The 26,581-nt window shown below is 39.1% G+C and overlaps 1 protein-coding gene across 9 annotated transcripts in view; it reads left to right on the plus strand.

Annotated features, from left to right (window-relative positions):
- CENPF (centromere protein F) overlaps positions 1 to 26,581 on the plus strand; it is a 140,806-nt gene that overhangs the window by 8,436 nt on the left and 105,789 nt on the right. For all 9 annotated transcript variants that reach the window (XM_055233713.2, XM_063613910.1, XM_063613909.1 and 6 more), the window contains exons 4-11: positions 3,319 to 3,440; positions 3,872 to 3,963; positions 5,400 to 5,691; positions 6,880 to 7,082; positions 15,276 to 15,401; positions 16,754 to 16,882; positions 18,690 to 18,812; positions 24,694 to 24,829. In XM_055233713.2, the coding sequence (XP_055089688.1) occupies positions 3,319 to 3,440; positions 3,872 to 3,963; positions 5,400 to 5,691; positions 6,880 to 7,082; positions 15,276 to 15,401; positions 16,754 to 16,882; positions 18,690 to 18,812; positions 24,694 to 24,829 (1,223 nt within the window). The remainder of the gene's footprint in view (positions 1 to 3,318; positions 3,441 to 3,871; positions 3,964 to 5,399; positions 5,692 to 6,879; positions 7,083 to 15,275; positions 15,402 to 16,753; positions 16,883 to 18,689; positions 18,813 to 24,693; positions 24,830 to 26,581) is intronic.

The raw sequence follows: 26,581 nt of genomic DNA on the forward strand, positions 1-26,581 counted from the left end.
GTATTAATCAGATGCATTTGTCTTTTCCTTTAACAATATAATTATACTTTGCAATTTTTTTTCCTGGTGGAATAAGTAATGATTCGGTCTCTGTACTGTAACTTGAAAGAGTGGAAGATTAAAAACAAACAAACAGTGATTTGGTTTTATTATTGCATAGCTCAGTATGATAGAAATTTGTCAAATGTTTGCTCCATTACTCATGCATTCATTCAGTATATGTTTATTAAGCTGTACCATGATTCAGACACTGTTGGTCACTGGGTAATACAATAATAAATAGTACTATCATACTATCAAATTATTTGATAGTATGATAATACTAGTTACATAGCATTAATTGATAGTATGATAGTACTTGTTAAAACTATCGACAGTTGTTACTGAAAAGATGGAAATTAGTTGGAGCATACTGATGGCTCGTGTTTTCTCTGGGTGGAAAAGCTGCTGTAGAGAATGAGAGGGAGAACTAGGGAATTATAAAAGGATGGAATAGCATGGAGGGCCCAGTTGAGATTGGAGACAGAATATAAGCATGCCCAATCTACAAGGTTGCGTGATAATTTAAAAAATGTTTCCTTTTGGCTGGGCGAGGTGGCTCATGCTTGTAATCCCAGCACTTTAGGAGGTCGAGGCAAGTGGATTACCTGAGGTCAGGAGTTTGAGACCAGCATGGCCAACGTGGTGAAACCCCCTCTCTACTAAAAATACAAAAATTAGCCAGATGTAGTGGCGGGCGCCTCTAATCTCAGCTACTCAGGAGGCTGAGGCAGGAGAATTGCTTGAACCTGGGAGGTGGAAGTTGCAGTGAGCCAAGTTCGTGTCATATCCTCATAGCACATTTGGCTTTAAAATATTCTTATTATCTAATAGACTACAAAAACTACATGGTTTTAAAATTTTCATTGCTAACTTTCAAATGCATTGCAGAAACTCATTTTTTCCATCAGTTGCCACTGATTAGGTTTCTGGAAGGTCTCCAACAAGGGAGGTTGAACCATTTGGAATGTTTGTTAAAACTGGAGATTGGCAATCTCATATAGTTCAACCTAGTAGAAAATGCTTTTAGCTTTGTAGTGCTTTTTTGGTGATGGTGTTTGTGTTTTTCTTCTTAGAGGAAAGGAGAAAAAATGGTTTATGAAAATAATAGCAGGGTATACTTTTGTTTAAGTAATAAATAACTTTGTTTAAAATGAAAGGATAGGGAAAAGAGAATAAGATACGAATTTAAAGTGGAAAAGAAACACTGGTTTTGCGAGGTTCTTCAAAATTCATCTCGAATCAGCAGATTTGTGATACCTTTGCTAATCTGTAGACCTGCAATGTCCAATATGGTAGTCACTGGCTATGTGTGGCAATTATGATGTACTTGAAATGTGGCTGGTGCAAATTGAGATGAGCTGTAAGTATACAATGGGTGCCAAATTCTGAAAATTTAGTATGAAAAAATGTAAAATACTAGTAACTTTCCTATTAATTACAAGTTGAGAGTATCTTGAAAATAGCAAGTTAAATTAAATATTAATTTTACTTATTTCTTGGTGCTTTTTAAATACTAATGGAACATTTCCATTGGACCTTGCTGTTTCCTACCGTAAGGTCAGATATGGTGGTTTGATTTGCTGAGAAGTCATTTTTAGCTCATACATTGCCTCTTCTCAGATTAAATTTGGAGCTAGATGGAGCTAAGGGCTTGCCTGCCTGCCTGCCTGCCTGCCTTCCTTCCTTCCTTCCTTCCTTCCTTCCTTCCTTCCTTCCTTCCTTCCTTCTCTCTCTTTCTCTCTTTCTCTCTTCCTTTCTTTTTCTTTTTGACAAAGTCTTGCTCTGTTGCCCAGGCTGGAGTGCAGTGCTGTGGTGCAATTTCAGCTCACTGCGACCTCTGCCTCCTGGGTTCAAGCGATTCTCTTGCCTCAGCCTCCCAAGTAGCTGGGACTACAGGTGCACACCACCATGCCTGGCTAATTTTTGTATTTTTAGTAGAGAGGGGTTTTCGCCAAGTTGGCCAGGCTGATCTTGAACTCCTGACCTCAGGTTATCTGCCAGCTTTGGTCTCCCAAAGTGCTGGGATTACAGGCATGAGCCACTGGGCCCGGCATTACTTTCTTTACTTCCTGTTTTAAGTAATATGTCATGGCAAAGAGACTGTGCATACTGTTAGCCATTCTAAAAGAGTGTTCATTTTATTTTTTATGTTAAACTAAAGTCAGAGACATTAGAGAGTTGGAAGAATTGAGCCCTCTTTTAATGTGGGTTTTTTGGTTTTGAAAGGTGTTCAGAGCTTACTTGCATGATAGTTCTGGATACCTTTATACAGGGTGTACATATATACAATATATAACTTATGTTTCCCATTTCTTGTAACTATTTCCAGCCATATCTTTTCTAGATGCAGGATATTGATTTAATTTTTATATCTGTGTTTTAAAAATGTCATATAATATATGATCCGTATAACAAGTCTATGTTTTTGAAATAACTGACTATCCTAAGTAATGTCATCTGTTCTCATGATTTGAGTCCATGCTTCAATGACACCACTTTCTTCCCGTGTTTCTGAAGTTCTAGGTTCTTTTATATCCCTGTCTTTGGCTTAGAATATGAAATTTGCTTGGAATATATTCTAATCCTCCAACTCTTCTTTGCTGTCTGTATTAGTCTGTTCTCACACTGCTATAAAGAACTGCCTGAGATCGGGTAAATTATAAAGGAAAGAGGTTTGATTGACTCACAGTTCCACAGGGCTTTTCTTTTCCGCTGGGAAGCTTACAATCATAGCGGAAGGGGAAGCAAGCACACCCTTCTTCACATGGTGGCAGGAAGGAGAAGAATGAGAACCAAGCATAGGAGGAAGCCCCTTATAAAACCATCAGATCTTGTGAGAACTCACTATCACGAGAATAGCATGGGAAAACCGCCCCCATGATTCAGTCACCTCTCACCAGGTCCCCCTGCCCCACCACACATGGGGATTATGGGAACTATAATTCAAGATGAGATTTGGGTGGGAACACAGCCAAACCATATCACTGTCATAGTGATTATTATAGATCTTCCTTATAGCCTTTATAACGTTGTACTTATTGGTTTATATTTCTGTTTCTTTTACTAGACTGAGTTCCTTTGAAGACACAGGACTGTGTTTATGTCTGGCACATAAGTTAGACCTTATTAAATGCCTGTTGGATAAATGAAATGGTTAAGAATTCTTAATGGATGGGTTTCTTTGTAAGTTTATTACTCTCTGGGAATGTAAGGCATTGGTATTCTGTAGCCTTTGCTCTAACTGATTTGTCTGCCTCTTGGGTCCTTTTCTAACAGGTGTAAATCTGAGCTTGAAAGAAGCCAACAAGCTGCGCAGTCTGCAGATGTCTCTCTGAATCCATGCAATACACCACAAAAAATTTTTACAACTCCACTAACACCAAGTCAATATTATAGTGGTAATGCATTTTTTTCCTTGGTATAGACAGCTTTTTGTTTAGCTTGAGATTTTAATTTTGCAAATAAATGAATTAATTCAACTTTGAATTAAACTTTTAATGTATATGTTTAAAAACTGCAGCCACTTGTTACATATCCATTTGCATATCTGTTGAATTATGTCGAGCTACTGGATTGAGCTTTTAAGCTTTTTACTTTATCCTTCTGTAGTATATTTTCAAAGAAATTCAATTTCAGAATATTTAAAACACTTATGTTTTTATTTGTTTTGATATGAGTAATTTGATCAATAGTTTGATCTATTTCCCTAACCAAAATGTTGTTTCTACTAAGATACTCATTTCTAGACTATCAAAATCATTGTTGATCTGTGAATTCCTTCATGGAATCAATGATTGAAAGAAAACTGTATTTGATTGTCTGTTTCTAGGTTCCAAGTATGAAGATCTAAAAGAAAAATATAATAAAGAGGTTGAAGAACGAAAAAGATTAGAGGCAGAGGTTAAAGCCTTGCGGGCTAAAGTAAGTTAATTATAGGCCCTATAATAGAGTATGCAGTTATAGAATACTTTGATATAAAATAGAACAAGGTTAGAGAAAAATCTGTTTTACATAGAGCTGGCCTTTTTTGTGTGTGTGCGTGTGTGCTGAGAAAAGATTTTGGGCTCAGTGGAGGTGATTATTTTTTAGTTTTAAAAAAAGGGTGGAGTGAGTAAAATAGAGTTGGGAGGTTAGTTCATCTCTAAATATTAAATGTTCATATAATGTCCACTTAATTATTTCCCTATGAAGACCTAGTGATCAGGGCTATTCTTGGAGACAGTGGGGCCAGAGAATTAGTCGTGATGCTCCCTGCCTGGCTTTATCACCTGGAGGCAGTTGCTTCCTATATAGTCCTTTTGACCTATTGAATTTTACCTCTACCATTTTTGTTCACATGTTATTTGCTGAAAACAGTTTCCAGTTTGGCACTTACTGGTGGCTTTCCACTAAACATAAGGACTTGACGAGATGGCACAATTCAGCAAGCCCTTTAAGGCTGAATTTATAAGTAGGTACCTTAAATACTGAGAATGCAGAAGTACCTCTTGCTTAGAGCTTTAACAATTTTTATTCTTTTCATGACGTTGACCCTCATTTTGATGTCATTAGGATTCTGATATGTAGCAAAAGCATTGCTTATCAAGATGGATAAAAATTAAGTACTCATTCTCCAGTTTGTCCTAGAAATATCATGTGCTTTGTCATCCAGTTCAGTCATTTGTATCAATTCTTCCCTTGACATTGATTCCTAGAGATATTTTATGAAAATTTGAGTCTCTAGTAAACATTAACCCTCTTCCTATGGCAGAAAAAGTGCTTGCTGTAAAAATCTAATGCTGCATTCACCTCCATGTCTTGATATTTGTCAGAATGGAGGCAGAGAGAAGCATAGAAAGAACAATGCAAAGTGGTAGATCATCCACGAATGTATATTATATAATATTAAACACTCGATGTGACTTTTTTTGGGTTAGTGATATGGTGGAATGTGAGATTTTTGAAAGAGTTCTTTAGTCTGATGTTTAACTTTGATTCTCTTGGGCAAAGCTATAAGGGGAGGTAACCAAGGACAGGCTAAGAAAAGCCAGCTTTGGAATTCAGAATGAAAGTGAATACTCACATATGTTTAATGGGTTCTAAGAAGGATGCAGAATAAATAATAAGACTTAGCCTATTTTGAATAGGTTGGGCATGAGATGGTGGTAGCTTATTCCTTCAATGCTAAGAAGTCAAGCATTAGAACATTCCATCACTGGATATTAGACTTATGGTTTACTTGATTGATGAATGTTCTTTCTTGGTATGCAGTGCAACTGTTAACTTCTTGGGATTATGGCTTTATAGTCTATCTGAAAATAAATAGCCTTGAGTATATAAGATCTTTAAAGGGCTCTAAAGAGATTCTGTTTCTACAGAAAGCAAGCCAGACTCTTCCACAAACCACCATGAATCACCGTGACATTGCCCGGCATCAGGCTTCATCGTCTGTGTTCTCATGGCAGCAAGAGAAGACCCCAAGTCATCTTTCATCTAATTCTCAAAAAACTCCAATTAGGAGAGATTTCTCTGCATCTTACTTTTCTGGGGAACAAGAGGTGACTCCAAGTCGATCAATTTTGCAAATAGGGAAAAGAGATGCTAATAGCAGTTTCTTTGACAATTCTAGCAGTCCTCATCTTTTGGATCAATTAAAAGCGCAGAATCAAGGTAACATTGAGCTAAGTTAAGTTTAAATTCACTTTGCTTGAGGTAATTTCACAGGTGATTCCAGATATTTTTAATCCCATAAAGAGCTCATGTGTTTTGTTAGGCACGTCAGTGTTCAACATCCTTTTTAATCCCATAAAGTGCTTATGTGTTTTGTTAGGCACGTCAGTGTTCAACATCCTAGACTGGTTTTGTGAAATATACTGTCTCTTCAATAATGATAAAAGGCATATAGTGTTGGAATGTACTTTTATTTGTATTGAAAAGCTGGTGCCTGGAAGCCTCTAAAGTAGGTTGAGAGGCTTTGACTTATCTTTCCAGAAGCAGGACAAGTGGGTTGGTTACAGTTTACACTCCTCATGCTTCTCATCTGGCTCCTTTTGTGACCCACAGAACCAGGCTGTGGTCTGACCAGCTTTGGCCAGAGGTTGTGTGTGTGTCTGCAGAACAGCTTTGCTGTGCCCTGCCAGGTTGTCCATATGGGAGCAAACCTGTAACCTTGGCTGCTGTGCCACGCTGCAGCTGACAGCCAAGGGTACCAGGTGGTGTTTTGGAATCTACTCTGTAGAAGATGATAATTTCCAGTGCTGTGATATATTGAAAATCACTGTCAGTGTTCACTGGTGAGAGCTGTCACCTAGCCAATGCCATTGGAACCAATGTTGAGCGTATGTGGGAAAAAAGTGGAAAAAAATCATTGTTAATTTTGGCAGTATGGGAGGTTCACACTGTCTTGATGTTTACTGGAGGTAAAACTACCAGAGAATATAGGAGGGTGAACTTTTCACTCCTTAGCACTGATTTGCATTGATATGGGCACAAAACAAATATAGTTTGCTGTTGTGTAAAACCAAATGGTAATTTTAACAAAGGGTGTCATATGTGATGTACCTTTTCACAGTCTCAATAAGAAGATAGCGTTTCTGATTTTAGAAAAGCATTTCCCCCACCAAGTTTCTTTGTTAAAATGTAAGAAAATCTGTTTCTCCTGCTTTCTATAGAGTATTTGAATGCAAATGACAATAGAAACTAACTATTGAAATTCAATCCAATTAAAGTAGCTTCTATGTTTAGTGTAAATATTTGTTTCGTCAGAGATTTCAGAAAAGAATAAAACAAATGATAAGTTACGTACATTTTGGGAAGGATATATATGAATTGGAGTGTGATTTTTATTTGTGGCTTAAGAGCTAAGAAGCAAGATTAATGAGTTGGAACTACGCCTGCAAGGACAAGACAAAGAAATGAAAGGCCAAGTGAATAAGTTTCAAGAACTCCAACTCCAACTGGAGAAAGCAAAAGTGGAATTAATTGAAAAAGAGAAAGTTTTGAACAAATGTAGGGATGAACTAGTGAGAACAACAGCACAATACGACCAGGCGTCAACCAAGGTACTTGACTTTTCGTGAATTACTGGAGAAATCTTCATCTTTTCATATAATTATTTAGAAAGAGTATTTTATACATAAGTTTATGAAATAAATGTCAGTAATGTTCTTTGTTAATATATGTTAGGCACTCTTGATGCAATTGAACTAGAAAGCTGTTTTAAGTTGGGCAGATCCAGGATCAAGCCTGGTGCCGCACTTTCCCAGCTGAGTGACGTTGGGCAAGTCACTGATCTCTTTTATGTTGCAGGAGGTAATAGAGAATAAAGCAAATGTATATACAGCATCTAGCATGATGTGTGCCACATTCGAATAGGTACTTAATGGCACTTTAAAGGAGTTTTAGGACATTTGATAGGATTTAATAAATCTGCTCTTGGGATCATATATATATATATATAGTTGGTCCATTGTACCCATGAGTTCTGCATTCATGGATTCAACCAACTATGAATCGTAAGCATTTAGGGAAAAAAAAAAAAGGCCAGGCACCCGTGGTTTACACCTGAATCCCCTCACTTTGGGAGGCTGAGACACATGGATCACTTGAGGCTAGGAAATCAAGACCAGCTAGCCCACATGACAAAACCTTGTCTCTACTACAAATACAACAATTAGCCAGGTGTGGTGGTGCACACCTGTAATCCCAGCTACTTGGGAGTCTGAGGCACAAGAATTGTTTGAAACTGGGAGGCAAAGGTTGCAGTGAGCAGAGATTGCCACTGCACTCCAGCCTGGGCGACAGGGTGAGATTCTGTCTCAAAGAATGGCTTTGTCCGTACTGATCATATACAGAGCTTTTTTTCCTTGTCATTATTTCCTAAACAAATACATTATTACAAACATTTACATAGCATATACATAGTATTAGGTATCATAAGTAATCTAGAGATGATTTAAAGTGTGTGGGAGGATGTGCATAGGTTATATGCAAACACTATACCATTTTATATCAGGGAGTTGAGCATCCTCAGATTTTGGTATCTGCAGGGAGTCCTGGAACCAGTCCTTCATGGATACTGAGGGAATGACTGTACACCCACCACCGAATCTTCTTAAGACTCCAGCGGAGGCCAAGCTTCTTAGCCTGTTATTTTGTTGTTGTTGTTGTTGTTGTTCTTGTTGTTGCTTTGGTCCCAGCCTACCTCTCTAGCTAGTCTTTTCTTCTCTTTTTTCTATTACTCATTCATTTACTGACTCATTTCACAAGCATGTATTGATATTTGTGCCTGCTATATATTAGGCACTGTTCCAGACCTGGGGCTGGAACCGTGATAAATAGACAAAAATCTCCAGATCTAGGGCTGGAATAGCGATAAATTGACAAAAATCATTGCCTTGGGGAGCTTCATCTTAATAGAGGGAGGCAGAAAATAACAATAGTAACATAGTATGGTATGTGGTAATAAGTATTGTAGAGAAAAATGAATTATCTTCTAAGACCAACCATGAGGATTTGGTGTTGTTTACTGACCCTACCCTTTCTCTGGGTCCAATGTTTTCCTTATATTTGCCTTTCTGCTTGAAATGTCCTTCTTTCCAGGTCTGGCCCTTTATAGCTTTCTCATTCTTGTGAGCTCCTTCCCTCATCTCTTAATGCAGTAAGACATTTTCTCCTGGCATCCCCCTTATGACTTTTTTACTACTGTTATTTGTGTTCTAGCCCTGTGGTTCCCACACTTGGCTAATTTCCAATATCACAGAGAACCTTGAAAATTTAATTCTGTTAGATTAGATCTATGTTTGGGTGGGGCTAAGGAATTGATTTTTAATAAACTCTTTAGATATTTCTGAGGCTTTAGGTAAAAACCATTGTAGTAGACATACTTCTATTATTTGCTTTCTTGGGGCAGGTTCTTTCATTTGTTTACTTAAAACTTTTATTTTAAGATAATTGTAGATTCATATGCAGTTGTACAAAATAATAGCTTGTTAATGTGGTGGGTTACACTGATTGATTTTCACACATTTGAATAAGCCTTGCATATTTGGAATAAACCCTAATTTCTTATGGTGTATAATTTAAAAAAATATATTTCTGAATTTTTTTTTTGCTAATAACTTATTAAGGATTTTTTGTGTCTATATTCATAAAGGATATTGGTTGGCTTTCTTTTTTTCCCCTGCCATCTTTGTTTGATATTTGTATCAGGGTATCCTAGTTTCACAAATTAGAGAGTGTTCCTTCCTCTTCGGTTGTCTGAAAGAGATTGTGTAGAATTTTTTTTTTCTTTCTTTATATATTCAGTAGAATTCTCTAGTGAAATCATTTGAATCTGGAGATTTCTGGGAGTTTTAAAATACAAATTCAATTTTTAAAATAGTTACAGAACTATTAAAATTATCCATTTCATATTGGGAGAATTAGAATAGTTTGTATTTTCATCTTAGTTGTCAACTTTATACATATAGAGTTATTCACTGTATTATTCTTTTGATATTTGTAGTGATATTCCTTGTTCATTTCTGATGTTGGTAATTTGTGTCTTCTCTCTATCTCTTTGTCAGTCTTGCTAGAGATTTGTCAGTTTCGTTGACCTTTACTGATCTTTCCAAATAATCAGCCCATTGGTTCATTGATTTTTTTTTTCTCTGTTTTCAATTTCATTGATTGCTGCTTGCTTTAGGTTTATATTAATAAAAAAAAATGTCATTAGAACCTGTTGGTTGATGATGTTGTTGAGTTTGTTAATATACTTGCTGATTTTCTGTTTAGTTGTTCAATTCATTGTTGAGAGAGGATGTTGAAGTCCCCACCTATAACTGTGATTTGTCCTTTTCTCCTTTGATTTCTTCCAGTTTTTGCTTCACATATTTTGCAGCTCTGTTGGTGAATGCATATACATTTGGGATTGCTACGTCTTGGTGGATTGACTCTTTTATCACTATTTAGTGTCCATGGTAATTTTCTTTATTCTGAAGTCTACTTTGTCTGTTATTTTTTTTTTTTTTTTTTTTTTTTTTTTTTTTTGAGACGGAGTCTCGCTGTGTCGCCCAGGCTGGAGTGCAGTGGCGCAATCTCGGCTCACTGCAAGCTCCGCCTCCCGGGTTCACGCCATTCTCCTGCCTCAGCCTCTCCGAGTAGCTGGGACTACAGGCGCCCGCCACCACGCCCGGCTAATTTTTTGTATTTTTAGTAGAGACGGGGTTTCACCGTGGTCTCGATCTCCTGACCTCGTGATCCGCCCGCCTCGGCCTCCCAAAGTGCTGGGATTACAAGCGTGAGCCACCGCGCCCGGCCTGTTATTAATATAGCCACTCCAGCTTTCCTTTGACTGCTAGCATGATGTATTTCTTCCTCTTTACTTTCAACCTATTTTGTTATATTGAGGTGACTTTCATGTAGACAACATATAATTGGGCCATGTTTTTCAATATACTTTTTCACTATCTGTCTTTTTTTTTGAGATGGAGTCTGGCTCTGTTACCCAGGCTGGAGTGCAGAGGCATAATCTCAGCTCACTGCAATCTCTGCCTCCCAGATTCAAGTGATTCTCCTGCCTCAGCCTCCTGAGTAGGAGTAGCTGGGACTACAGGCACCCGCCACCACGCCCAGCTAATTTTTGTATTTTTAGTAGAGATGGGGTTTCACCATGTTGGCCAGGCTGGTCTTGAACTCCTGACCTCAGGTGATCCACCTGCCTCGGCCTCCCAAAGTGTTGGGATTACAGGCATGAGCCACTGCACCCGTCCTCCACTGTCTATCTTTTAATGGGTATATTTAGGCTATTTATACTTAATGTGATTATTGATATATTATGACCTAAGTCTGCCATTTTATTTTTTGTTTTCCGTTTCTTTCTGCTTTTTCATTTGTTTTTTTTTTTTTTTTCCTGCCTTTGTGGGTTGCTTGAACATTTTTTAAAAATCCATTTTGCTTTGTCTATATATTTTTCAGTGAATCTCTTTGTAGAGCTTATAGTGATTGTTCTAGATATTACATTATTTATACACATTTTATCACAGTCTATTGGTGTCTTCATTTCACTAGTTCTAGTGAATTTTACAGACTGTTTTCTTCCTTTTCATCCTTTTACCCTCCCTCATTTATAATAGAATTGTCTTAAATGTTTTCTGTACATACATTTAGAACTACATTTTGCTTCAACTCTTAAACATATTTTAAAAAGCTGAGGAAGAGAAGGAAAGCCTATTATATTTGTGTGTGTGTGTGTGTGTGTATGTATACGTGTGTGTGTATGTATACGTGTGTGTGTGTGTATATATGTGTGTGTGTGTGTGTATATATATATATATATATAAAATCATTGCTATGCTTGTTCTTCCTTCCCTCCTAGATTTCCTTCCAGTTTCCTTTATTTCCTTTATTTAGAGAACTTCTTTTAGCCCTTCTTTTAGGGTAAGTCTGTTGGCCACAAATCCTTAATTTTCCTTTATTTGAGAATGTCTTGATTTTCTTTTCATTCCTGAAGGTTATTCTGTTGGGTATAGGATTCTGTGTTGACAGTCCTTTTTTCCCAGTGCCATAGTGTTTTTCTTCAGGTCCTGAGCTCCTTAGTCAGTCTGCCTTCTCTCCACCTTTCAAACTTGTTTGTTTTACTATAATGTCCAGGGTTTTTATTTGTTCTAGTTAGGAAGAATAGGGAAAAGTGTGATTATTCCATCTTCCTGGAAGTAAAAATCAGGTTCGTTTTTGTATATTCTCCTAGTGCAGTGCCTTATACGGAGAAATTCTGGAAAAAGATTGATTAGATATATAAAGGGAGAATGGCGCTTCAGTGGAACTATGACCACCTTTGATCCATACATTTAATATCTTCATGCAGTCTCACTATGTAATAGTAATTTGGTCTTTTAAGTTAGAAGGACTTGGATTTGAACCTGGCTCTGCCCCATCTCAGTTTTATTGCTTTTTGAGTTATTTAATGAACTTCTGAGCACCAGTTGTCTAATCAATAAAATTGTATTAATAATGCCTTTGTCATAGGTTGTTGTAAAGATTGAGATAATTTTTGTAAAGGCTTTAGCATAGTACCTGGCACATGGTGAACTTATAATAATATTAGCTGTTATTATCATGGCTTATTTTCAAGTTCCTAGTTAATTAAGCTAATTTTCAGTTGCATTTCTGCCAAGCTAGGCCTTCCTGTGTGTAAGAATTACATTTCTCATTTTACACTTTACTTCTCTGGTTTTGGAGTGACAAATTCACCAAATCCTTGTTCTGTCTGACACATATAATGAAGTTTCTTTGCGTAAAATAATGAATTAATATTTTTGACTAGGATAGTGCTGAGAATACAGCTCTGGCTTTCTATTAGAGTCTTCCCTCCAGGTTCTTGTTTTTTGTTTTGAGACACGGTCTCACTCTGTCATCCAGGCTGGAGTGCAGTGGTGTGATCCTGGCTCACTGCAACCTCCGCTTCCTGGGCTCCTTCTACCTCAGCCTTCCTAGTAGCTGGGGCTGTAGGCGCCTGCCACCACACACCTGGCTAATTTTTGTATTTTTAGTAGAGATGGGCTTCACCATGTTGCCCAAGTTGGTATTGAACTCCTGGGCTCGAGCAGTTTGCCCACCTCAGCCTCCCAAAGTGCTGAGATTACAGGTGTGAGACATTGCACCCAACCCCCTCAGGCTCTTTTTTTTTTTTTTTTGAGACGGAGTTTCGCTCTTGTTGCCCAGGCTGGAGTGCAATGGCGCGATCTCGGCTCACTGCAACCTCCGCCTCCTGGGTTCAAGTGATTCTCCTGTCTCAGCCTCCTGGGTAGCTGGGATTACAGGCACATGCCACCACGCCCAGCTATTTTTTTTGTATTTTTAGTAGAGACAGGGTTTCACCATGTTGGTCAGGCTGGTCTCAAACTCCTGACCTCAAGTGATCCGCCCGACTTGGCCTCCCAAAGTGCTGGGATTACAGGTGTAAGCCACTGCGCCCGGCCCCTCCAGGTTCTTAATACTTGTTTGTTCTGTGCTTTTTGGGTTCCTTTTTTCCATTGAGCTAGAAATCCATGTAACTGAAAATTCAGTCTACTCTTTTCTATCTTGTCCCTAAGGATAGTATGTCCTTGTCAAATGTGTAACTGAAATAAAATTATGCTATGTTTATGCTGTTTCCAGATCTAACATTAGACTTACCTATTAAATAAAATGGAATTACTGTAACAAAAATAAATACCGTGCTCTTAAGTGAACATATGCTGTTTGTAGAGTGTCTTTTCCAAGTATTTACAAATTGTGAGATACAAGGCTTGAATTCATGGAGAAACATAGTGTTGAGCTGGCAGCAGACCTGGAGTTCAGCACCCACAGTTCACAGATAAAAAGGTCCGGAGTGAGTGCCCAGGGTCGTGTGCTACATATTTTCAAGGACTTGAGCTCTGGGCACTATTTTACAGTATTATGGAGCATTCATGACACCTAGTGGTCAGATACTCTTATATGAATTAGGTATCACTGATAATAGAATGTTGTTTAAAAATTTTTTAATAAAATGTAAGTACCTTCTAAAGACTCTTTCAACCTGCTGTGTTTAGTAGAAAAGGATTCTTGATTCGAGGACCCTTCTAGTGGACTGCATTGCAGTTTGAAGGAGTGCCAGTAGAGGGCGCCACGGGTTCATTCATTTACTCCGTGCAAGGTTTTTGTTTTTTTTTTTTTTTTTTTTTTTCCCTGAGATTTGTTAAACTTTGAACCATCATTTGAGCAGTGACTTTTTGTTTTGTTTTGTTTTGAGACAGAATCTCGCTCTAATTGCCCAGGCTGGAGTGCAGTGGCACGATCTTAGCTCACTGCAATCCCTGCCTCCTGGGTTTAAGCAATTCTCCTGCCTCAGCCTCCTGAGGAACTGGGATTACAGGCCTGCGCCACCACACCCGGCTAATTTTTGTATTTTTAGTAGAGATGGGGTTTCATCATGTTGCCTCGGCTGGTCTCGAACTCCTGACCTCAAGTGATCTGTCCACGTCGGCCTCACACAGTGCTGGGATTACAAGCGTGAGCCACTGCGCCTGGCCTGAGCAGTGACTTTTGTCTGAGTTGTTTGCTGTTGTATCCCCAATGCCTAGAACAGTGTGTGACATGTATAGTGGGCTCTCAATCAATATTTGTTAAATTCATATTTATTTTTGTTATAAATAATCTCCGTAATGCTTCTCTTTGGGCCTTTGAAAATTTAAGGACAATAAAGATAATGACAAGAGTGTCATTGAACATCTGGCCCAAAATTTTAACCTTTTGAGTTTGGTCTTTTTAAAGTTCTGATATTTGCAAAGTCATTTAGTCATGAATGACCAGCGTGGCCCCTTTCTTCTTCGGTTAGTTAATAGTTGGTGATTGACTGGTCACCAGGATTTTTGAGTGAATTCTTTGTAGCAATTGAGTATTACATAGTGTTTTCTTTTCCTCCAAATTCTCAGTTACATTTCTAATATTTCTCATAATTTTAAATCAGACTTTGGAGAATCTACATTACTAGAGCTATCTGCCAACTTGGGACACATTTCTTTTGTAGTGGAGAACTCTTCCCCACCAAGATGAAGTTGTCTTTTTATTCCCTGGTCTTTTATAGAGTTGTTTTGTAGGGCAGTTTAAGGATTCGAGCCCATGGGGAATGTATAGAGGAATGGCTTTCAACACTTAAAGAGTTAAAACCATTTTGTTCCAATCTAATTTTAGAAGAGCATCCTAAATTTTCATGTAATTCATGTCTTAAAAATTACTTAAGGGATATCTGGCTTTGTGAAAAGGCAATGGAATATTCTCTGTGCTGCTTATGGCAGCATGATTAAAAACCAGTTGTGGTACTCTCTGGAGTCCTGTGAACCTCCTGAAATTTAAAGTGGCATAGTTTGGAACATTGTGGAAAGAAGCATTTTAATATTTAAAATTTCCCGCAAAATCCATTATGCTTGAAACAGACTATCATATGAGGGTAATGGGCACCCTCTGATGATTTTACAGCTTTTAAATTACATAGGCTAACACCATTGCATTTTAACCTCTCATTTCCATGCAACAAAATGTTAGATGAATCGTTAGACATGCTGATCTTTTTTTTCATGGCACAAATTAGGAAGTATTTATTCAAGTGGGCTAATGCTTTACATCCTTGCTAATAGTTCCTAAACATAAATTGTGTGCTAAAATAATTATAGCAGTTTTTCTAAAACACAAAATATTTGTTCATTTACGTGAGTAGTATTTATTTTGTCTTGAACATTTTTATTCGTTATTAGTATACTGCATTGGAACAAAAACTGAAAAAATTGACAGAAGATTTGAGTTGTCAGCGACAAAATGCAGAAAGTGCCAGATGTTCTCTGGAACAGAAAATTAAGGAAAAAGAAAAGGAGTTTCAAGAGGTAAGGTAAATGGATTCATGAGGTGTTTGTCTGAGAGGCTTTTTATGGGTTTTTCATAGTTTGATCACTTGGAAAGGGGAGTTGTTATCACAATTTGGGAAATTCTATTAGAGGGGAAATGCTTTGTGAGCTAAAGGTCACCTTATTTTCTTTCACATCTTCACTTTTGTGCTTTTTTTTAATCTTTGAGTTTTTGATTAGAGAAGGGAATTAGTATTCAGAATTCATCCATGTTTTCTGATTTGTTTGAGATTTGGTATTCAGTAGGAAAGGATCACTTTTCTTCTTTTGGACATTTTCTGTGCTGTGAAGGAAATTGTATTACATTTTCCAGTAGGCTTTAACATTTTTTTTTCTTTCACTCTATTTCCTTTATAACTCCGGTTTTTTTTTTTTTTGAGACGGAGTCTCGCAGTGTTACCCAGGCTGGAGTGCAATGGCACAATCTTGGCTCCCTGCAACCTCTGCCCCCCAGGTTCCAGCAATTCTCCTGCCTCAGCCTCTCGAGGAGCTGGGATTACAGGCATGCACCCACACCTAATTTTTGTATTTTTAGTAGAGATGGGGTTTCGCCATGTTGGCTAGGCTGGTCTCGAACTCCCGACCTCAGGTGATCTACCCACCTCGGCCTCCCAAAGTGCTGGGATTACAGGCGTGAGCCACCATGCCTGGCCAACTCCAGTTGTTTTTAAACCTGTGGGTTGGCAAATAAATTAGGAGGGTAGTTGATGTGGTAGGGAAAGCGGTTGGCAGAAGAGTGAGGGTGGAAGGTGCCCTTCCATAAGTATCTGCCAATTTGGTTCTTTCAGGTGATTTAGCCTGAAAAAGTACCATACGGATTAAGAGTCTATAGATTTTAAATAAGAATGCCTGGAAATGTTAGCTGGTATCTTTCTGTGGTTATTAAAGTTAATGGGTAGCATATATTTCCTGTCCTACATTTAAGCCTATTTAAAGTGGTATACAGTTTTTTGTGTTTTAAACACCGTTTTTGAGTATGTTTGGTTTCTTAGTTGAGCTTTGACTGTTGTAGCTCAGTTCTTCTCTCTTGCCCCGATCCTTCAAAGTAGAGGTAATTAATTTAAGACTGAAGATGAGGTGGAAAACAGGCTAGTTTCCACGTGGTCAACTGATAGAGTCCTTCCCCTTTCCCTCAGAGACCTGGATTTGATGCCTGGGCCCAGCATGGAGCACCGAGGCTGACTATGTTCATTGTTAAGCGGACAGTTGGCTCAGCTCCCTGCTGTCTCTTGTGCTCTCTGTGCAGTCGCCCGTTAAGATGCTCATGCCTCACCCTGGAGTCTCCTTAGTGAACCGTCATCAGGCTGAGGCACCTGCCCTTTGTTTTTCAGGAGCTCTCCCGTCAACAGCGTTCTTTCCAAACACTGGACCAGGAGTACATCCAGATGAAGGCCAGACTCACCCAGGAGTTACAGCAAGCCAAGAATATGCACAATGTCCTGCAGGCTGAACTGGATAAAGTAGGGGCCGTGTCTCTCTCTCTCTCCTCAGTCATCCCCTCTTGTTCCTTGTACCTGTTACTTCTCTACCATAACTGACATATGATACTTTCAAAGAAAAAGCGCTCCACCTTCACTTTCCCTATCCAAGTGGAGAATGTACAGAACCATTCTGGCTCTAGGTTTCCTCATCTAGAGAAACAGTGGGGGTGAGTTAGGATTTCAGATCCGAAAGTCTATGGAGGTCTCTCATATTCTGTTGGTTCTTGGTTCCATGACCAGGTGGGAGCTGTCCCAAGTAATTTATGCCTCCAAGTAGTTAAAGCACTGAAAATTATAATCACTTTACTTATTTAAGACTCACTCCCAAAGTGGTCTCATCCAGTTTTGTGGCTTTACATATCATCTATGGGATGATGACTCTGCCCAGCCTGGATGTCTATTCTGGACTTCAGATGTGTGGGTGTGTGCTTGACAGTCCACTCGCATGTCTAAAGGCACTTCATAGTAACATGATAAGAATTGAACTCTAGGTTAGTTTTTCTTTTTCAAAACTACTCCTCCCTTAGGCTTCTTTACCCTGCTAACTTGCACTTCCATTCCCCACATTGCAGGGACCAAAACCTCCATGTCACTTCTATTCTTCTTTTTCTCTTACACTTGAAACTGCTGACTCTACTGATGGATACTTAGGTTATCAACATTTTCTTGTTCCCTGTGGCACTGTTGGTAACATCACGGGGCAGGTATCTGTGTATGTGTGCTGATGTTTCTGTAGGTCAGATTTCTGCACGTGAAATTGATAGCCTAAAGAACATATGCATCCCAATATTTGTGTTTTTTGTTTGTTTGTTTGTTTGTTTTGTTTTTTGAGATGGAGTCTCCATCTGTCACCCAGGCTGGAGTGCAGTGGCGTGATCTCGGCTCATTGCAGCCTCATCCTCCCGGATCTGAGTGATTCTCCTGCCTCAGCCTCCCGAGTGGCTGGGATTACAGGCGCCTGCCACCATGCCTGGCTGATTTTTGTATTTTTAGTACAGACGAGGTTTCACCAGGTTGGCCAGGCCGGCCTCAAACTCCTAACCTCAGGTGATCTGCCCACTGTGACCTCCCAAAGTGCTGGGGTTACAGGCGTGAGCCGCCCTGCCTGGCCAGCATCCTAACTTTTGACAATTACTGCCAAATTGCCCTGCATAAAAGCTGTAGCAGTTACTCTCCTACCAGGTACAAGAGAGAGCCTGCTTCCTCTCATCCTTGCTAATTGGAGGTAGTCTCGGTTTTTAAAATTTTTGCCAATCAAGGAGTGAAAAATACTATCATATCATTGTTTTAATTCACACTTCCTTGATTACCATTGAAGCTCTCTCTTTCAATAGCCATTTGTATTTTTTGTATAACGTTTTCTGTTTCTACCCATTGCCCTTTTGTTCAATCATAGAGTGCTGTATATGTTGTATTACAGATATACTGTCTTTTATTCTGTTATATATATTGAAAGTGTGTTCTCTTAGCCTGTTTCTTAACTTTTTTTCCTTTTGGTTATTTATTAATACCTAGCTGTTTTATTTTTTGTGGTTAAATCTTTTTCCTTTGTGGTCTCCTTGTCACACCCAGCCTCTTTCATCTCCTATATGCTGCCGCTGAGTGATGTTGCAAGGTCACATTATGATATTTTAAGACATATTTAGCTGTGATGTATACTGTATCTCAGCCAAAATAGATGGCATCCATTTTTATATTCCATGACCATTTTATTGTTTAAGAATACATGATTAATGAAAAAGTAAAGAACATAAAAATGAAACTTGGTCTCTTTTTCTTTTTGTAGGTCACATCAGTAAAGCAACAGCTAGAAAAAAATTTGGAAGAGTTTAAGCAGAAGTTGTGCAGAGCTGAACAGGCGTTCCAGGCGAGTCAGATCAAGGAGAATGAGCTGAGGAGAAGCATGGAGGTAAGGGAGGAGGATGCTGAATTTTCTCCACTTATGTACAGGACCAAGTGCAAAGGGAAAAGAAAATTCCTATTCCATTTGTCGGTTGCTTATCATGACTCTGTGCCATTTTCTTTTCTATTTGCCAGAAGTATTACAGAATGTTCTGCCGGGCGCGGTGGCTCACGCTTGTAATCCCAGCACTTTGGGAGGCCGAGGCGGGCGGATCACGAGGTCAGGAGATCGAGACCACGGTGAAACCCCGTCTCTACTAAAAAATACAAAAAATTAGCCGGGCGCGGTGGCGGGCGCCTGTAGTCCCAGCTACTCGGAGGCTGAGGCAGGAGAATGGCGTGAACCCGGGAGGCGGAGCTTGCAGTGAGCCGAGATTGCGCCACTGCACTCCAGCCCGGGCGACAGAGCGAGACTCTGTCTCAAAAAAAACAAACAAACAAACAAACAAAAAACAAAACAGAATGTTCTGTATATAACCCATGACAGAATATGATTGCTTATTTTTCTACTCTCTATTCTGTATATAATTACTAATATGCATCTAGCAATTATAGCATATCTAGCAATATGTGTCTACAACATGACTTGTATTAAGAATATGTGTACTCCTTCCTTAAAGGTTATTTTAGACTCCTGGGGAGGTGGAAAGATGGGAAAGGAAGGAAGGGATTTTTTAAATGGAAAGAAATTGGAAGTATCATCTAAATCCCTTTTCTAAGTGTTGACATTTGTGTCTTTCAATATTAAAAACACGTGGAAAGTCATAGATTTAAATAAAAGTAGTGACAGATAAAGAGTTTCTAGATTAAAAATTCTTTTTTTTTTTTTTTTTTTTTTTGAGACGGAGTCTCGCTGTGTCGCCCAGGCTGGAGTGCAGTGGCACGATCTTGGCTCACTGCGAGCTCCGCCTCCCGGGTTCACGCCATTCTCCTGCCTCAGCCTCTCCGAGTAGCTGGGACTACAGGCGCCCGCCACCACGCCCGGCTAATTTTTTGTATTTTTAGTAGAGACGGGGTTTCACCGTGGTCTCGATCTCCTGACCTCGTGATCTGCCCGCCTCGGCCTCCCAAAGTGCTGGGATTACAGGCGTGAGCCACTGCGCCCGGCCATTTCTAGATTAAAAATTCTTATAAAAACATCAAGCAATTGTCAGTTATATGACTCTGGCTTCAAAAGCGGACACTGACCTTCATGTTCAGCCTGTGCATGCCCTGGTTGACGGTGTCTTTGGAGACTTTGTTTTGTCCACAAAGTGGTGGATGAGGGTTCCTGAATGGCATGGATACCCTGATGGGATTTTATGCATACATACTTCAATTTGGCTTCTCTCTGAGTTTATTTAGTGGCCTGGATTTTATTTTAAAGGGCTTAATTAAGAACCATTCAGTGACATTAATAGACTGAAACAATTTGAATAGAGCCATAAATCAACATTGTAATTTTAAGAAGAGGAACAACACAAGAATCGTAGAAATTTCTTCTCCATCAAACCCCACAGGAAAGAATGTTTTTCTGTTTATTCTTTAAATGTTCCATGGTCACTTTTTAGGCTGTAAAGATTAAGAAAACTTTCTCCATAAAGAACAGTTATTTGTTCAGGTGAGGAAAGTCTAAATGTATTTATCCCCACCGCTTTGCAGAGTGTATCATGATGGTAAAATCAGAACATCTGTCAGTGGCAGACAGGCGATTGTTAAATCAGCTAACCCCAAAGGGGCAATACTGCTGGAGATAGGGGGCTGCAGCTCCAGCCACCAAAGTGGAAGAAAACTTCAAATCAGATGATAGTTTCATCAGCAAACGTTTTCAAATGGAAGTGTTTGTTTCAGCAAAACAAATGTTTGCCTTTTGGCCAGTGGGGACCAACCAACAGATGCTTCTGCTAACATTTCCACAGGCAGACTGGCATCGAACTCTTCCCTCTGTGAGCTTCCCTTTCAGCCAGGAACTCTCCCGCGACTCCACTGGCTGCCTGGTGGAAACATTTTGTAAAAGCAATCATCTGGTTAAGAGAGTCCAAACACTTTAAAAACTGCTTGCTTGGCCAAGTCGCAGTAGTGGGCTGGACATTGTCTTGCAGGTGTTTCTGAAGACTCGTTCATCCCCACAGGGTCTGGTCTGTGAGCTGTAGCACTGTCCTCAGTTAACCCTAGCCTGTACTGAGGTGCATGCATCACATTTCACTGGTATTTCATTGATGTCTGTGTCAAATGAGGGCATCTATGTGAAAGTGTCTAGCACAGGGCCTGGGGATGAAGTTAATATTTGTCTTAATTTATGGTTATGTTTATGTATGTGTCATCTTTTGAGGGCGATAGCAAGATTTCAAAGAGTTTGGCTGGCTCTTGTGTTTTGCATTGGGATTGGGACCAGATAACTGATGAACCCAGTTAGAGTGGTGGTGTAACCTAGTGGGAAAATGGTAGTGGCTTTAGAGTGAGCGAGATCTGAAATTGCATTGCTTTTCTGCCACCTACCGCGATGTGACCTTGAGACAATGGCTTACCCTTTCTCAGTCTGACTTTCCTCATCTGCATATAGGGACAAATCATTCTCCTCCCTTTTCAAGGCTGTATTCTTGGTTAAGTTAAACATTGCATGTAAAGTGCTTAGCCCAGTGCCCAGCACATAAATGCTCAGTCAGTTATTGCAGGCCACCACCTGCCCATTGCCTTGGTCTTCATCACTGCCATGACCTTTTGATGTGAGCATTGTTTGCTGTCACCTACAGGCACAGAAAGTGTGATCAGGGGACAGTGCACTTGAGATTTCTCATATTTATAATTTTGCCTGTTCTATTACTGTGTCACTCTGGGTATCTTTCTGTGTCTAATTATAAGTAAGCACTAACAAATTTAGGATGCTTATAGGTTTTGGATGCCGAAATAATGTGACAGTTGTACTGAAATTTTCCTTGTCCATGTTTAGTAAACATGCTGCTCACAATGAGAAATTATCAGTACTGGAAATGTGATTTAATGGCCCAATCAAGGGTAAAGTTAACATTTAGTATCGAAGTGAATGGAGGGTTTAGATAAGCTGCTCGTCCACTATCCAGTGCCAGCCCCATAGCATTGGGGTTAGGCAATAAAATACCATCGTTTGATAGTCAAGATGAGGGAACACTTGCCTGGGGACCTTTCCAAGCATAGGGATCTGTATTACACTAGGTCCTCTAAGGAGCTGGCTCTGGCAAGCAAGAGAGATGAGGAGGAAAGGGAAAAACACATTCTTTGCATCCATCCCTTATCCAAGTATATAGGCTTTGCCCAGCAGGGGACGTATGAAGCTATATTCATGGATGGGATCATGAAATGCCACACAGTAGCTGAAATTTGTTTTGTCTGGCCCTAGGAAATGATGCCTCCCTTGCTGCTCCTAAAGCGAAGTTGATCTGGGTGGAATTGCTTGCTAAGCTCTAATGCTGGCTTGTGGTTATAGGGATTTTTGTTGTGCTTTTCCAGCATAGTACCCAATTTTGCAAATCATGTGAGAATGCAAGAGATGCCTAGGAAAATGTATCTTTGTATGCTTAACTCATTGTTGATAATGAGATACCCAATCAAGTCTTAAGTGGCTGTAGCCTTGTGGAAAACTAATTGCTGATGGATGGCAGCTTGCACATCCATTTTCAGATGTTCATTTTCTAAATTCTGGCCTTTTAAAATTCTTGGGTTGGTCATAGCCATAGCATTATAAGCCTGCTGGGTCCCAGGATTGGCTGAACATTTCTTCGTTAGAAACAAATATTTACGGAGCTAATGCCAGAATAGAGAAAGTCATGTTAATCTTTCCATTGAGCTTACTATTCATTTAAATGTCTCCAGTTATGGACAGACATGGATTGAGACCAACAAACACATAAACATAAAATTCCCCCTCTTTCCCTGGTGCCCCCTCTCTCTTCTTTTTTCCTTCCTTCCTATTGGGACACACCTAGTTTTGCACAGTGTCTTTCCAACTTTCTTGTCAAGCCTCCAGATGCAGGTGTCATTTGATTTGATTAAAATTTTTTTTTTCTAGAGTAAGAAAATATTTTTTCATTTGCAAAATAAAAATGCTAAGTCGACCCAGGTAATTACATTCTAGTTCCTTTTCTATGTTGACCTCATTCAGCTGATCTTAGCATTGATTACAGAGATCTGGCTACTGTTAAATTTTGGGAAGAAATACTACTAATAATGCTACATTGCCCTGTCAAAGTGCTTTAAGATGTTTGTCCTTTCACATCTGTGATCTCATTTGAGGGGTGATTATTCTGAGTCTGAAGAACAAACCAGTCATTATAGGTTCCATAGTTTAATGATGCTAATTTAAATCAATAACATTGTTGCACGTTAATGATCGTGCTTTGCAAAATTTAATGCTGACTAGTGTGAATGTTAGCCTATCAATCTTGAGATCGGTTGGAGCTGCCCTTTAGTTCTGATTGATATCTTAATTCGATAGAGTGTCAGTTTAGCAGCAGGGAAGCAGGATCAGGACACCGTAGATGGGAGTATAATAACTACAACAGGTTCTGTCTTATTTTAATGATGAAATGAACGCATATACATGAACAGGGCAGCTGCCAGCAAGTTTTCAAGTACTTTCTACTAGCCAGATTCTCCCTGTTCTTGAATTTGGCTTTGCTACATCGGTACCCATCTGCTGTTAGTAACCAGACTGATAATTGAAGGCAGCCTTCCAACACAGTATTGCCACAGCCATCTGTTTTCTAACAGTGCAGTAGGGTTTTGGAGGATGGGTCTTAATTGTTTCTTTAAGATTCAGAATTTTTCCTCTACTTCACAAAGGGGTAATTTTGGTAGGTTTGAAATGCAGTTTAGAAAAAAGTTAGCTTTATATGATTTTTCCCTGCTTAAGGATATGAGGTGCTTGGTTCTCTCAGTTTGTAATGAGGTATGCCAATTCCCTGTGGTCCAAAGGGTAGCATACAGTATAGGTTGAGATACTTGTTTGTTATGTGAGTCTTATGTGGTTAATAAGCAATAAAGTTTTTCTTTGGCACGTAAATATTGCTTGCTTTTAAGATTCAGAACATATAGGCCTCCCTAGGTAGTAGAATGGAACTACACATGTACCTATGTTACTTTATTTCATGCTGTTGCGTGGATATCTCTTCAATCAGATGCCCAAAGAACCTGTTTTCACTGTGAAAGCTCAGAAGCTAGAATTAATTCTTCCTCTGTGTTCCAGCCCTCTGATTTTCCATAGCACACTCAATGTCTCTTTAGTATTTAGCACATCCTATTGTGTATTAAATGATTAGTATCACATCTTCCCCCACTGGAGGATGTCTGCCCCAAGAACAGAGACTCTCTTATTTATATTTGCATTTTTTGTAATGCACATTCCAGTATCTTGAATATTGTTGGTTTTCTTGATAAGCATTTATTGAAGGTAATTTTTCCCACAAAATCATTCCTGTAACAGCAAACCTTAAGATGGTTTTGCAATGAAAAGTAAACATTTGTGCTGAGATTTTTTTTTTTTTTTTTTGGTTTATTAACAAATCAAATGTTTGCAAAGGTATATTTGGCCATTCAGGTGTGATAGGAACTTGGAGGTTTTGTCTTGAGGATCTTGTAGATAGGATTTTCTTTTTGAGCTTACTCTTTAATAGGCATATGAACAATGAGAAAGTTCAATGAAACTTCTTGAAAGAAAAAAATTATCTTCAGATATGGGTTTGATGCTGTTGTCTTCTGTTCATAACATTATTTAAGTAAGAATGTCTGACTTCATTAGATACTCAGACGGGGAAATTGTGATTCTTTCCCTAGTGAGATACACAAACAGTTCTGCTAGGGACCTTTATTAAGGCAGAAGTCATAACTTACTTGAGCATTCGTTTTGGCTATAACCAATTAAATGTGTGTTTTAGGAAATGAAGAAGGAAAACAACCTCCTTAAGAGTCAGTCTGAGCAAAAGACCAGAGAAGTCTGCCACCTGGAGGCAGAACTCAAGAACATCAAACAGTGTTTAAATCAGAGCCAGAATTTTGCAGAAGAAATGAAAGGTAAGTAAACTTAGTGTTTTAGAGTTAACTTTCTAAGCTACTATTCCCGTGAGAGGGGATGGATGGCATTAACATATTAGAGAAACTCTTTGGATTTTTTTTCATATATTCCCTCAAAAGGATGTGCGCAGTTGATGTGGAAGAGTTTTCCCTCTTCTAGTTTTTAGTTTCCAGAGTGAGACTGGGACTTTTTTTAATTGGAACATATTGAGTCCCAAATGCCTGATGCTCAGCACTTTGAAACCAGAAGGGTAAATATTTTCCACACAAAGCTAAATTGTCAGTGCTGTCTCTCACCCCCGAGTGCTATTCTCTTGTGTCTCAAGTGTGCTTGTTAGTTACATCCAGACAGCTCATCTCCTGACTCATTACCATTTCCCTTATAATGGAAAAGCCCTATATTAAATGCATGTTTTCCAAGCTCCTAATGACCATTGTTTTTTGATGACTTACTTGACTGAATGATTTTATTTTCTTATTTTAAAGCCAAAGAATTCTGCTCTACACATCAAATGAATCCACTCTTGGTTTCATATTTGTGTGTTTGTGCCGGATGTCTTCTACATACCCTTATTTTCTCACCTGGGGTGTTTGCATATCTAGGATTTCTTTGAACTCTATCCTGTGGAATGTGTGTCACACTTCTCTGTGACTATTTTCTTTTTAAAACCCCAATCTTGATGTGGTGGCGGGCGCCTGTAGTCCCAGCTATTCGGCAGGCTGAGGCAGGAGAATGGCGTGAACCCAGGAGGCGGAGATCACGCCACTGCACTTCAGCCGGGGCGACAGAGCAAGACTCCATCTCAAAAAAATAAAACAAAAACCCAATCTCCCCAAGACAGCTTTTAGTTTTTCCACAGCAGCAGATAGAAATGTCAGTCTTCAGCTTTCTTGAAGGGAAACTGTAAGAAAAGGAACAGTTGGGGCATTTTTCAATGTTGATCACCCAGGTGATTGTTTGAGTTGCTCACAGCAAAGTGGGATGAAGCCCTTGTGGTGCTGTCTACATAAGCCCTCAACTATAAGTAGGTAGATTGAGATTGGCAGCTTAGAAGTTCGTACTGCTTTCCACTTGATATGATGTCTGAGATTGTAATACATGTTACCTTTATCATCTACTGTGGAGGTTCTCAACTTTCAATCTCCCCTAACATACTTGAGCAACATGAAGCCTTCCCATCACTGTTTAGTGAAAACATCGTGGTTATTCCCAACCAGGAGGGGCCAGTACGTATAGATGAGTCATTGGGCAGAAGACAGGAGGGTAATGGAGTTTGAAGAAGCTTCCAAATGACTGTCACATTCATAGACACTGCCACCCTTACAATGAGGGGCTGGGATGGGGGTGATAATGTTCCTCAGGAATATTCACATATAGGCCTTGAGAATTACTGATATATGGCATCATTTGCTCCTTTCTACTTAAGTCTAATCCTGTGGATGTTTTGGCTAAAATGGTGGAGTACTTATTTACTTTTCTGAGACATCAGAATTACTCTACAGTGAAGTGGGATGTTCCCATTTCAGTGCTGTTCTTGTCCCAGTTTTCTCTCTTGGAATAAATATTTGAAAAGATGGTAAAAATACACCCATATATAAACACATACAAAGAAAAGAAACAGTGCTTCGGAAAATCATCCCTTGGTATTTTATTCAATAACACGTTCTTAAGCTGCTAGAAAGAAGATGAACAAATGTGTTACTCTCCTTAAGATGACCATTGTTCTCATTGTTTTTATATAAGATAATTAC

The sequence above is a fragment of the Symphalangus syndactylus genome, chromosome 19 (genome assembly GCF_028878055.3).
Source record: "Symphalangus syndactylus isolate Jambi chromosome 19, NHGRI_mSymSyn1-v2.1_pri, whole genome shotgun sequence".
In the NCBI taxonomy this organism is placed as follows: Eukaryota; Metazoa; Chordata; class Mammalia; order Primates; family Hylobatidae; genus Symphalangus; species Symphalangus syndactylus.